The 12,500-nt window shown below is 38.5% G+C and overlaps 1 protein-coding gene and 1 long non-coding RNA gene across 3 annotated transcripts in view; both read right to left on the reverse strand.

Annotated features, from left to right (window-relative positions):
• Positions 1-3,962: 3,962 nt before the first annotated feature.
• Positions 3,963-12,500, reverse strand: part of urm1 (ubiquitin related modifier 1) — an 11,650-nt gene continuing 3,112 nt past the window's right edge. The window contains exons 3-6 of one of the 2 annotated variants that reach the window (XM_046861915.1): positions 6,040-6,121; positions 5,094-5,142; positions 4,350-4,449; positions 3,963-4,238 (exon numbers count right to left, since the gene is read on the reverse strand). In XM_046861915.1, coding sequence (XP_046717871.1) covers positions 4,381-4,449; positions 5,094-5,142; positions 6,040-6,121 — 200 coding nt within the window. In that variant the 3' untranslated portion in view covers positions 3,963-4,238; positions 4,350-4,380. Of the gene's footprint in view, positions 4,450-5,093; positions 5,143-6,039; positions 6,122-12,500 lie in introns of both variants that reach the window. The other variant, XM_046861914.1, reaches the window with a different exon arrangement.
• Positions 8,212-12,500, reverse strand: part of LOC124393871 — a 4,735-nt gene continuing 446 nt past the window's right edge. The window contains exons 1-2 of the long non-coding RNA XR_006927395.1: positions 12,059-12,500; positions 8,212-11,697 (exon numbers count right to left, since the gene is read on the reverse strand). The exon at positions 12,059-12,500 is cut by the window's right edge and continues 446 nt beyond it. This is a non-coding gene — a long non-coding RNA (uncharacterized LOC124393871). The remainder of the gene's footprint in view (positions 11,698-12,058) is intronic.

Here is a 12,500-nt window from a genome sequence, read left to right on the forward strand (position 1 = left end):
TGGAATTTGTGGATAAAAAAACAGAGATAGAGAGAGAGAGAAGAGAGAGAGAGAGAGAGAGAGAGAGAGAGAGAGAGAGAGAGAGAGAGAGAGACTCAAGCTGGAGATTTTTCTTTCCATTTGCTTTTTTTTTTTTTTTTTTTTATATAAATTACTTGCAACTGTACCGAATACATCCTCCCCTATAATAATAAAGGTTTCATTATCTGCATCTTCAATATCTTTGGTGTGTGTGTGTGTGTGTGTGTGTGTGTTTTACCTGGCAAGCGATGTACCTTCAATTAGCTAATTAGGCATAAGGTCCAATTATGTGAGCAAGAGTTAAAACCAGCCCATTCTAATCTCCTCCATAGACTTCATTAAAGAGGTTCACCGTGCTGTTTAAACACTGCAGTGCTGTAGATTACTAACACTATTTCCTAGATTACTAACACTATTTCCTAGATTACTAACACTATTTCCTAGATTACTAACACTATTTCCTAGATTACTATTGCGGCATGGTGTTTAGGATAATACGGGTTATTTCTATGAGAATTATGTCAAATACAAATTGCATCAATACTTCCATAAACAGTGTGTATAAATAATACAATTCAACCATGCAGCGTGTTTATGATGCCGTGGTGAAAAAACTTTGTGTAAATATAAATATATATATTTGTGGTTGGTTTGTTGAATACGCTTTATAGAGGCTTTAGTCAGATTTAATTCTGATGAACAGGTGAATAAAGACGCTAAACGTAATGAAAAGTCGATGTATACAATTATAAAATATTTTCTGATAACGTGTTATTATTGTAGTAAATACGGAGAAAGATTTATACATCAATAAAAACAACAACGAAATAAATCAACAATGGGACGTTTGCTAAATCAACTATATTTATTTTTCATTATTTGCACTTATTAAAAAATATGTAATTAGATGTAAAAAAAACCCAGTTATTACTGATTGCTTTCTCTCAAAAACGTTTCAAAATTATTAAACATATAAAAAAATTGACGTTTAATATTCATCACAAACATTTTCACAAACTATTCCGGAGAACGATAAAGCCTAGTTAAAAATAAATGAATAAAATAAATATTTAATTATGTGTTAAACACCTAAAATATATATATACACACACACACACAGGACTTGATGCTGGACTTGATGCTGACAGCACATGGCTGCCATGACACCGTCCACAAGCGAGCAAAGGAAGTAAAAAAATACACCTTATGTTCTGAAATACAACATAAAAAATTTTGACCCATTAAAATAAAGTCTACATTTGTCCTATGAGGACTGCCATCAATCTCCGTGTTTACTGTTAAATCACAGCCTCATCAGATTGTATACGCTCTATATGGCCTTATCTTTCTCCCGCCATTTTGATCTTGCAGCTTTTTGGCGGCAAGCGCGCGCCGTCATTCGCCTCAGCTTTCCCGCCTTTACAGAGCTGAAGCTAAAATATCAACATCTCCACCCTGGAGTTTATGACCGTAGCACCTTCTAAATGACGCAGAAGCCATGATGGCTGAGGAGAAGTAGGCTGAGCAACATCGAGGGCTAATTATAGTTTAGCTTTCACGCTGAGGAAACGTCCAGCGTCCTATATACTGTAGAGGAGCCTCAATAGCATACACTCTCATATATATATATTTATAATATTTATTTATGGTTTGGGTTCCATCATGTCACACTCATTTGATATACTGAATTAAAAAGCTTAAATTTTTGACATTTACACATGAAGACAAATAACATCTTTTACATAACACCTTCTCCAAAGAAGATAAATACCTTTAATTTCCCCTCACAAACCTTTAAATTAGCATAGATTTAAGCTTCAAGCTTACAGAAGCTACAAAAAAATAACATTTATTCTCAATTCTTTACTATTAAATTAGAGCACATCGGCCCACACAATATAATTTATAAAATACACTATTATAGTATAGTATATTTAATTCCCTTTGTTGCATTCAATAAAAGATATTTGTTAAAAGGTTTACCGACTATTAAAATCATAAGCATATTAATATGATCACTAGCATGATACTTTTGATGACATTAGGGGAAAATCTGTTATCATAAAGTCAATGTTTTTAAAATTGCTCTTGGTTTGAACACATTTCATTCGACTGTTCAGTCAATTAACATCTTACACAGTGAAGATGGCAGTGGTCAGCCATTTTAAAATGTCATGTAGCATCAGTTATGTTTCGCGGGCCGCTAACCGAAACCAGTAATACTGCAGATGTGTAGATGGTGATGTTTGCTACAGGCTAGCAGGTGACAAGCCATTCAGATTCTCACATGAACAGAATGTTGAGGCCTTAGAAGCTCAGTTGTGTGGCTTTAATGGGTTTAAATTCTCTCGAATCACCTGGGATTATACATATACAGCCAGGAGAACCTGATGGGCAGAGCAGGACAACGGTAATTTTAGGTCTAGATGACCGAGTGACGATGAAGTGGCGTCTAGACTGAGATTTTAGTCTGAACATGGGGGTTATTTTCTGAACGGAGTCATTTCACAGACATCTCTCGTCTTCCTAATAACTGGTGGTTTTACATTGGACTTATTTTATGTCAATAAAAGCAGGTTAATTTTTTAGTTAGAATCCTTCATGCTGCTGTAAAAAAAAAAAAAGCTACTTTCTTTTATTTCAAAAGTTATTTTAAACTCATAAAAGGAGCTGGCTTTAATAATCAGCCGCCATTTTAACTCCTGACCTCCCTGACAGGTCACGCCGCAGGAGAACAATGTTTACTCTCTTCATCTGCCTGCCTGCCTACACACACACACACACACACACACACACACACACACACACACACACACACACACACACACACACACACACACAGGGGTGTTTTCTCTTTCCCTCCAGCTCATTAGCATTTGTATTATAGTTAGGCTACACTATTATCATACAGTTTTCCGTTGCAAATCGACTCTTCAGTGGATCCCGCGGGTTCGCCCCTAATGAATATTCCAGGGGACCCCAGGACCAGGAAATGGGTCTTAAAGTAGGATCAAAATCAATCTGCAACAAAAAAAAGACCATGCACTGTTTACTGCTATTGTTTCTGTAGGATGTAGAGATGTAAATCAGGCCTGCCACGCTCCGAACTAAAAAAAAAGATTTAAAAGCAGTGTGGTGAATGTATAACAAACTGGATTAATCCTATATAATGCAAAGGGAGGAAAAATGCGACTGACAGATTTGGGACTGGAGTCTCTATAAACCACCACCACACACAGGTTTTTATATATATATATATATATATATATATATATATATATATATATATATATATATATATATATATATATAATATTTAAGGTCAGATTCTCGCTGATTAAATAATAATAATGAAAAAAAAAAAGATCCATAAAACCTAGACTGTAAAAAAAATACACATTAAAACATTTAAATATATAAAAACCTTTTTTTTTTTTTTATTATGTATTATTTACTAAATAAAACCTAAAATATCTTATAAATGCCTAATAAATAAATAAACATACCAATTTTTAAAAAAAACAAATCTGCATTTTAATAAAAAAGCAAATGGAAACAAAAAAAAATGCAAATGGTGTCATAATTTCTAAAAATAACTGTTAAAAGTTAATAAAATAATAAATATATATATATTTTTTACAATGAGACCAAAAAGGAAAAATGATTAAAAAAATGTTTTTCTGAAAAACTGACACGTCACTAAGCAAAAGCATCCTACATTTTGTGCTTTAATGATACTAAAGGCCTGGGTTTAAAAAATATTATTCCCTTATATAGTTTTGTCTTTAAAAAAAAGAAAAAAGAAATCGGAGGCAGAAATCGATGCGATGAGTATTACAGCTGAAACGTAACAGACTTGGATATTTATATTTCACTTTTTAAGCGACCTTAAAATCAATGATGATTTTTCTCCAACAAAAAATGGCATCTGAAAAATGAGATTATAAAAATAATCACATTTATTCATTCAAAAACAGGAGGAAAAAAAAACGGATGTAAAACACATGAAAATGGAAATTGTGTCATTTCTGGGGGTGAGAGTGAGAGCGATCGGTGAATCCTAAACGTCTCTGGAGAATCCATCTGGACGTCGGCTAGACAGAGTGACCTCTGAATGCGCCCCGATGTGACCCCACGTCCATCGAACCCAGGGGCAGGTAGAGCAGCGAGACGACCCTGTCTCCGCCAACGTCCCTCTGATGTGCTGTTTAATTGGGCTTTAAAATAAACAAAAAGTCAAGACGGGCTCGTCTGATTGGTCGAGAGGTTGGAGGAAGGGTGGCGTAGAGCATTGAGACTAAAGGCAAGAATATATGGTGTGTATTTACGCCTTCATGTGTGTGTGTCCGTTAGATCCTGTTAACCTCCATGTAGTGTGGAGATGAAGACAATATTGTCCTGGTCCTGAAGCTGGTACTTCAACTCACCCTAGATTCAAACACACACACACACACACACACACACACACATTATGCACAATATATATTATGTGGTACAGTATACACATTATCCAATGATTTCTAGTTAAGTACTGAAAACACACACACACACACACACACACACACACACACACACACAAAAACCACCACCACTAGCTGTAAAGATATCTACCAAACATCTCCCGAAAAGAACAAAACCCTCTAAAAGCGCCTGTCCAATGTTTATTAGTGGGTGTGCGAGAAGGCAAGGGGCGGAGCTAAAAGCTGTTACAAACCAGATTTATGTTGATGCTGTAAAAAAGGAAGCACATGGTAAACAGGGGTTTAAATCAGTGCTTGATTTGTGGGTTTCAGACCATCATCGACACTTGTCAAGACATTGACTTTCCCCTCATTGACCGCGATCACGTAAATTACGACTTGATGCCAATATGTGTTGTTTTTTTCCTAAACGACTGATACGGAGCGGCCATGGGACGGATGGAGAAGGAACGTGACGCAGAGATCGCCAAAATAATATGAGCAAATCATTACAATAGAAAAGGACATGGAAGTGGACTGATCTGATCATGGTCCCCACACACACACACACACACACACACACACACACACACACACACACACACGGCTCACCATCAGCTCCCAGTCTGCATCGTTGATCAATATGAGAATGCCGGGTCTCCTGTGTAAGAGAAAACAGAGAGGCTCGTTTACTGGACGTGACCCACGCTGATAACGCGGCTCACCACAATTTATTAAAAATGTCAATACCAAGGAAAATAATTAAAGAAAAAAAGCAAACTTAGGTTCAAAACCTCACTGTTATTGTTTTAATCAATAATGCTGATCTGTATAATTACCCAACAATCACTTTTATTCATTTTCCTTCCTCCTGTTTTAATAACTACTTTAGAATAGGAATTTCAGAATTACGTATTTGATTCAACATACTTTCACACAGTCTCACAAAATCCTGAAAATTCACTATACACACCACAGAGGGGGTAAAACAATCATTCTCCTTTTATTATTATTATTATTATTATTATTATTATTATTATTATTATTATTATTATCATCATCATCCATTACATCATTTTCTGTCTAGTCTCTTCAATCAACACTAATTTGTTAAATCTGTACTCATATATATATATATATATATATATATATATATATATATACACACACATAAATAACACACACACACACACACTTACATATAGATATTATATATAATATATTATTAGATATTTTATATATATATATATATATATCCAGATTTTGTAGTGTGCCGTGTTCAAGAAGGCGACACATCACACACGAATGGGACAATTCACAAAGGTGGCTTTTAATCTGTAAAACCTTTATTTAACACATATATAATCTTAATACAACGTTAATGCAACATTCTCAAAATCTGTAATAATAGTATACATCCGTGTGTGTTCCGTTACCCATAGGTACATTACTTTGTGTTTTCTCTCGCGTGTGTGCGTGTCTGTGTGTGTGTGTGTGTGTGTGTGTGTGTGTGTGTGTGTGTGTGTGTGTGTGTGTGTGTGTGTGTGTCGGTACTTACACAGAATCCCCCTGCACAAAGAGCTCGGGCCTCTCCTTCAGCAGGTTCTCCCGAATCCACACCAGCAGCTGCTTCACGTCCCCTGCAAAACAGCCACCGAGGGTCAAAGGTCAGAGGCCAGAGTGCACATGATGCGGTCGAAGTGGCGCGACGGTCCCGGCGAGGGTGGGAGGGCGTTACATCAGGAGGGAACGGTAATGATGTACGGAAAAAAGGAAAGCATAATAAAAAGCCTCAAGAATTCCGGAAAAAAATATAAATATATATGAACATCTGCGGCCTTCATTGTCATGGCGATGTGACGCAGGAGGTGAAGCGCTATAGGAAGGAGAGCATGGGGGGATTTTTCGGGAACATGGCGTCTTTGTGGCGACTCCACGGCGTGAAAAAGATGCGGAGGAGAGCAGGATGATTGATGGATGGAAGCCTTAAACGCCTGGCATGTTGAAATGAAAATGAAATGCTTCATCACTGTTTCCTTCTTTTCCTGTCCTTCATTTTCATCATTGCTTTCCATTTCCCTTTTTATATGTTCCTTCCCTTTTATTTTTTGTCAGTTCCTTTCATATCTGCTCCCCCTCTTTTTTTATTGCTTCCTTCCCTACTTCTCGCCTTGTTTCTCTTCTTTAATCCTTTCTTCCTTCCTTCCTTCTGTCCTATTCCATTCTTATTTTTGTCCATTTCTTTTTCCTTTTTACTCCCTCCCCTTCTTCCTTCCTTTCTCACCATTTTTTTCACTTATTTCTATCCATCATTTAATTTTTTTTGTAATCACGCAGTTTAATTTCACCTTTCATACAGCAGAACATGAACTTGGACAGTCCGGGGATAACGCAACTATCATTTAATGCTGTGTGTGTGTGTGTGTGTGTGTGTGTGTGTGTGTGTGTTGTGCTTTGACGGCGATAGAGAAGATGCAAGTGTATGTAAACATAGCAATACACTAAACAGTGGTACAACACACACACACACACACACACACACACACACACACACACACACACACACACACAGAGCAAGTCTGTGGTCCAGCAGCATCGACACCGCATCATCAGCCTCCATTACAGGACAGAACCATTTTGGTGTTTAAATAAGGGGTGAAGAAGATGCAGGAGGAGGAACAGACGGAGAGAAGGAGGAACACAAACACATATGTTAGTGAGAAGATGCTCTGGACTGATTTAAGTTCAGAACTGGAAGAAAGACAAAAAAATAATAAAAAAAAGAAACACTTTCAGATGTTGATTCTGAAAAAAATGTCCTGAAGACCCGTCTCTGAGACTCGATGGTGTCTTCCATTAAACAAAATAACATTAACATGAGCTACAAAATACTGAGCTCCAGTAATAAAGTGGGTGATGCACTCGTTTTCTTCCTTTTATCTTCCCTTCATTCATTCCTTCTAGTCTTTTTTCCTTGTTACGTTACTTCAGTCACTTCATTCCTTACTATTGACCTCCATTTTTGACTGCAGGTAAAAGAAGAAAGAACTAAAAGTTGTTCCTCTCATCTTTCCTTCATTCCTTCCTTCCAGTTTGTTCCTTTTTCATTCCATCGCATCCTTCTTTCTTTTGTCCATCATTTACTTCACTTGCTAGTCCTTTCTTGCCAATTCTTTCGCTTATTTACTCTGAACTTCCTTTTATTCCTTTCCTTCCTTCTGTCCCTCATGTATTGGACTTCCTACGTGTACTCTTCCTTGATCCCTTCCTTCTTTTCTATTCTCTATTTTGCTTTCTTCTTTCCTTTATTCACCATTTTGTCCACTTTTTCTTTCTTCTCTTTTCTCTCCTTTCAGTTCTGTCGTTCTTTCTGCCTTTTCCAATTTGTTCCATTTCTTTTGTCCTTCGTTCCAAAATGTTTACTTTTTACATTTTTCCTTTTCCCCCCCACCATTTTTTCCGCTTTCCCTCTTAAAAAAAAAAAAAGAAAAAAATATTCCCCTCTTTTTTACTCATCCTTACTTTCATCCTTTATTTTCACCATTTTTCCCTTTTCATCATTTGATACTTTCTATTTTTCATCCATTTATCTTTTTCCTTCCTTTCAGTCATTTCCTCTATTCCTTCCTTCTGCTTTAATTTTTTTCTATTGCCTTTTTTTTCTTTTTGTTGGTTCTTTCTTTTCATTTCTTCTTTTCCTCCTTCCTTCCTTTTCTTCTGCTCCAGAGGGAACACAGATAGAGGGAAAACTGTGTGGAGGAAATAAAGTAAAGGGATGGAGGGAGAGTTTGGGAAGACATGAAAAGATGAGAGCTCTACACCATTTCCTTCTTGTCGTCTCTTCTTTCCTAACATTTTCTATTTTTCTTTCTTTCCTTGCTTATTTTTTCCACCTTCATTCCCATCTTTTTTGTCTTTCCTTTTATTCCTTCCTTTCTTTTGATCCTCAATTCAATTCCTTCTTTCCAATGTTTCCAATCTTTCTTCCATGCCATTGTTTTCCATCTAGCTGACATTTTTCCTCTTTATTCCATTCCCTTCTTTCCATGATCCTTTCATTTATTTATTTTTCTGCCTCCTTCTTGCATTTTCTTGTCTTTTTATAACCTCTACTTTTTTTCTTTCTTACTTTTCTTCTGTTCAGTCTTCATTTTGTATGTGTGTCAGTCATTCTGTCCCTCCCACATCCGTCCTTCCTTCCGCCTTTTCCTCTTTCCTCTATTAATTTCTTCTTCATTTCCTTTCTGTATCATTCATCTTCCTGCCTTTTTGTCATCTTTTTTAACATTTCTTTCAGTTTTTTTTCACACTTTCCTTCCCTCCTCCGTTTGCGTTTGAGGAGACGAGATGAAATGATGAAGAGCAGAGAGTGAAAGGGAAGTCAGGAAAGGAAAGCGTTCTGTAAACGCTCATCCCCACCGCTCTTTTTCTCCCTGTGCAAGAGACGGAGAGTTTCGGAGCATCAGCATGCATGCGGGTGTTCCCCCTCTCCCTCTCTCTCTCTCTCTCCCCCTCTCCCTCTCTCTCTCTCTCAGCAGAACGCAGGAGGCGAAGGAGGCTGTTTCAGGTTAATTGGATCGCTGTCAAGCTTCCGAGCCACGTAACGATCGGCGTTCTCTCCGCCTGCGAGCTCGCGCTCCGGCGTCCATACAGACGAGTGAAGAGTGACGCCCGCCTCCTCACTGCAACGCTCGGGCCAATGAATATCGACGAGACTCGAAACAGAAGCAATCATTTTTCCTTCGTTCACTCCCTCGCTCTCTCCCTCCACCGGGCCCAGGTTTAATAAATAAGGAAAAGGGGGCGTGTCCTTACAAACTCAGCACAGATCCCTTACACCTTCATCAATACTCTTTTATACGCTCCCTTAAAGAGTGGAGAGGAAGAAGAGGAGGAGGGGAAAATGGGAGCAGTCTGAATCACAGCGGCCATTACAGGTGCATGCTGGGAAAGTGGCTGCGAATAAGGATGAAGGCGTGTAGCATGGTGGCTAAGCTAGGCAAGTTTTTTCCCCAGAACAATCATGATTGTTGTCGTTCGCTGCGAGGGCGAGGAGCTGACGTCATGGTGCCGTGATAGCGCAACCCTGAGATGTGTGTGTTGTCTGCGACAATCGTGAGTGTGTGTCGCAAACTCATCAATCACTCAAGGATTTCAGCATTAAACAAATTTGGGGCGGGGCCGGGGCAGGGCGGGGGCGAGGATTTCACCGAGCAATCACAATCAGCCATCCATGACATGGAGTGAGATATTTGACTTTCGCTCTCTTTCTCTCTCTCACACACACACACACACACACACACACACACACACACACACACACACATATATGGGAGATCCATGGTCATCCTCTGGCCTCAGGAAGGTCCCTCACATTCCCACACAGGGTCCACTTTTGTAGGCTGGTTGTCGAGGCGACTCTGGCGTCATGGCGATGACCCTGTTGTTGTCCTACTCCTGCTGTTTTATGGAGGTCCGATAAAACACTCACCTCAGAATGTTTGCAAACTTGGTGCTTTCCCCGACCCCCACCCCTACACACACACACACACACACACACACACACACACACACACATTCGCAGGACCTTACACACAATTACGCTAAATATACAGAAAGCTCAGAAAGACCGGTTCTAGGTTGATAAATAAAAAATGCTAGCGATGAGAATTAGTGGAAAGTTTCTGTTAAAGACGCTTCACACCCCGTCAACACACTAACACACTGTTCTGTAATGATTGGTTTGTGAGGACTTCAATTAATAACAGACTCAATGCATTTGTCTGGAACATGTGATAAACACAGTCAGCTCTGCTCAGGAAACTCAAGCGATTCTTTTACCTCCTGAGTCTCTTCTAGTAGAAGAAACAAACGACTCCAACAAGAAGAGACTCAGGAGGTGAAGGAATCATTTGTTTATTGGCTGGATTATTATAATTTTTTACATTTTTCTTGCTGTTTGTAGAGTGTTGGGGAAATTCGGGTGGTAAAAATACAACCACAAGACAAACGTTCTCCTACATGTCGTATAAAGCGTTAGCACCGAGCCACGATGTGCCGTGTTCGCTTCACCTATGAACCCCCTCAGAAACCTACAGGAACCCAAAAGAGCAGGATTCTTTCTGCTCACAAAACCAGCACTCGATGCTTTGTAAGCATCTTCCCTCCTCCCGTCTTTTTCAAGGCCTCCTCCAGCCCCTGCCCCGCTCCATATCTTCAGTGTGACCCCAGTACAGGGCATAAAAGAGCCACCGACAAGATCACTGAGCGCATTTACAAGTGAAAGAGGTTCCATAATGGAGCAGTTAGAGAGAGAATGGACCAGGCTGAGGAGGCTCACAGATGTTGGTGGTGGACAGGAGGAGGAGGAGGAGGAAAAGAAGAACAGGGAGAAGGATGGACACAGGGTGAAGCTCTATTGTTATTTAAGTGAAAGTGAAGGAGATGAGGAAAGCAAGTGAGGAGATTCCTCAGGATTAGGGCTCGGCGATTTAATGATATAATCACGACACTTTAATTGCGATATAATATCAGATTAAGTGTCACTTTTCTTAGATGTTATGAAAGCTGGGATTTAAAAAAATTATTCTGTTGCTATTATTTTTAAATAATTACATAAATAATAGCTGGATGCAGCTGATATGATGTCAGAATTTTGTAATATAAAAATAAACAAATTGATAAATATTTTAAACAACAGAATAAAACAGTTACTAAGAAATGGTATTTAAAAAATTTTTAAGTTGATTTTGTTTATCAGATTTATTGCTGCATATTTATTTATTCATTCATTCATTCATTCATTCATTCATTTATAGTAAATAAAAATACATTTTAATTATATATACATAATTAGTTTTTCCTAGTCCTGCATTTCTGGCAATTTATTTACAAACCTAAACTTCCCAACACAGTGTTTCACAGCATAGAAACATCTGGAAAGAGATTTACTGTGGTGTGTAAATCTGTTATTTTTGCTCCAAGAAGAAGAGGAAGAAGAAAAGGTTTTCTTCAACTCCAGAGCAGATGGAGTTCCTGTCCCCGCCTCCGGGACAGACCCCAGCTGAGATGTATGGAACTAATTAAATTGTCGATAATGAGAATAGTCAAGAATTGATCCAGAGACAAAGAAGGAAAGCCGTTTTGGAAGATAAGAGGAGGTCCGATATCGCTCAGAGTCATCACTGAAGAACTCTCTGACATCGATCAGCATGATCTACACATACAAACAAATAAATGAGAATTTCCACTAACATTTTATTTCCCTTATACCACACCCATTTACCTAGAATTTAACTAATACAGTCTACTAGCTGCTCTTCTAGAACATGAAGCAACACCTCTGGACCTACTGACCAATGACGATCCAGAATTCCTCAGCACTGTGATGTAATTTACACACAATAATTAATTATTCATGTGTGCCCCCCCCAATGCATTAAAATGCACACAATCTATCATCCTAGTTCTCTAAAGGACTTATAATTTATGGAAAATACAGATCTAGAACAATGAACCATCAGAGGACCCCTTGAGGAACCCTCTTTACTAAAACATCACTACAGCTTTACACTCACAGAACACTCCTTAGGGTTCCTTTCTTCCTCTCTACAGCAATTTCCAGTCCTTCGAAGGTTTACAACAGTGTTCCTCAGTTTCAGAAGGTTCCACACAGAAACCAGCAACCTTTAGTCACCCAGGAAACCCCTAAAGATGACCCTGTACATTTTACCCTCATTAGAAATGCAACACTCTATGAATATACATAGATATGCAAATTACACCCCCCTCCACCCACAAACACAGTAAAGTTATATAATGTTACCATGACAACCACCATCTGTTCATCGCAAACATTAGCGGCACAGGTTTCTGCAGCTTTGTCTTTCTAGAATGTCATCCTGTAATCATTTGCATACAAGACGTGATTGGTCAGAAGAAAGGCCTTTGTGACATCACAACTCAAATCATGTGAACAGATTTGTCCTGACCTGAGAAATATCTGATCATATTTTTATT

This window comes from Silurus meridionalis, chromosome 11 (assembly GCF_014805685.1).
Source record: "Silurus meridionalis isolate SWU-2019-XX chromosome 11, ASM1480568v1, whole genome shotgun sequence".
NCBI classification, from domain to species: domain Eukaryota; kingdom Metazoa; phylum Chordata; class Actinopteri; order Siluriformes; family Siluridae; genus Silurus; species Silurus meridionalis.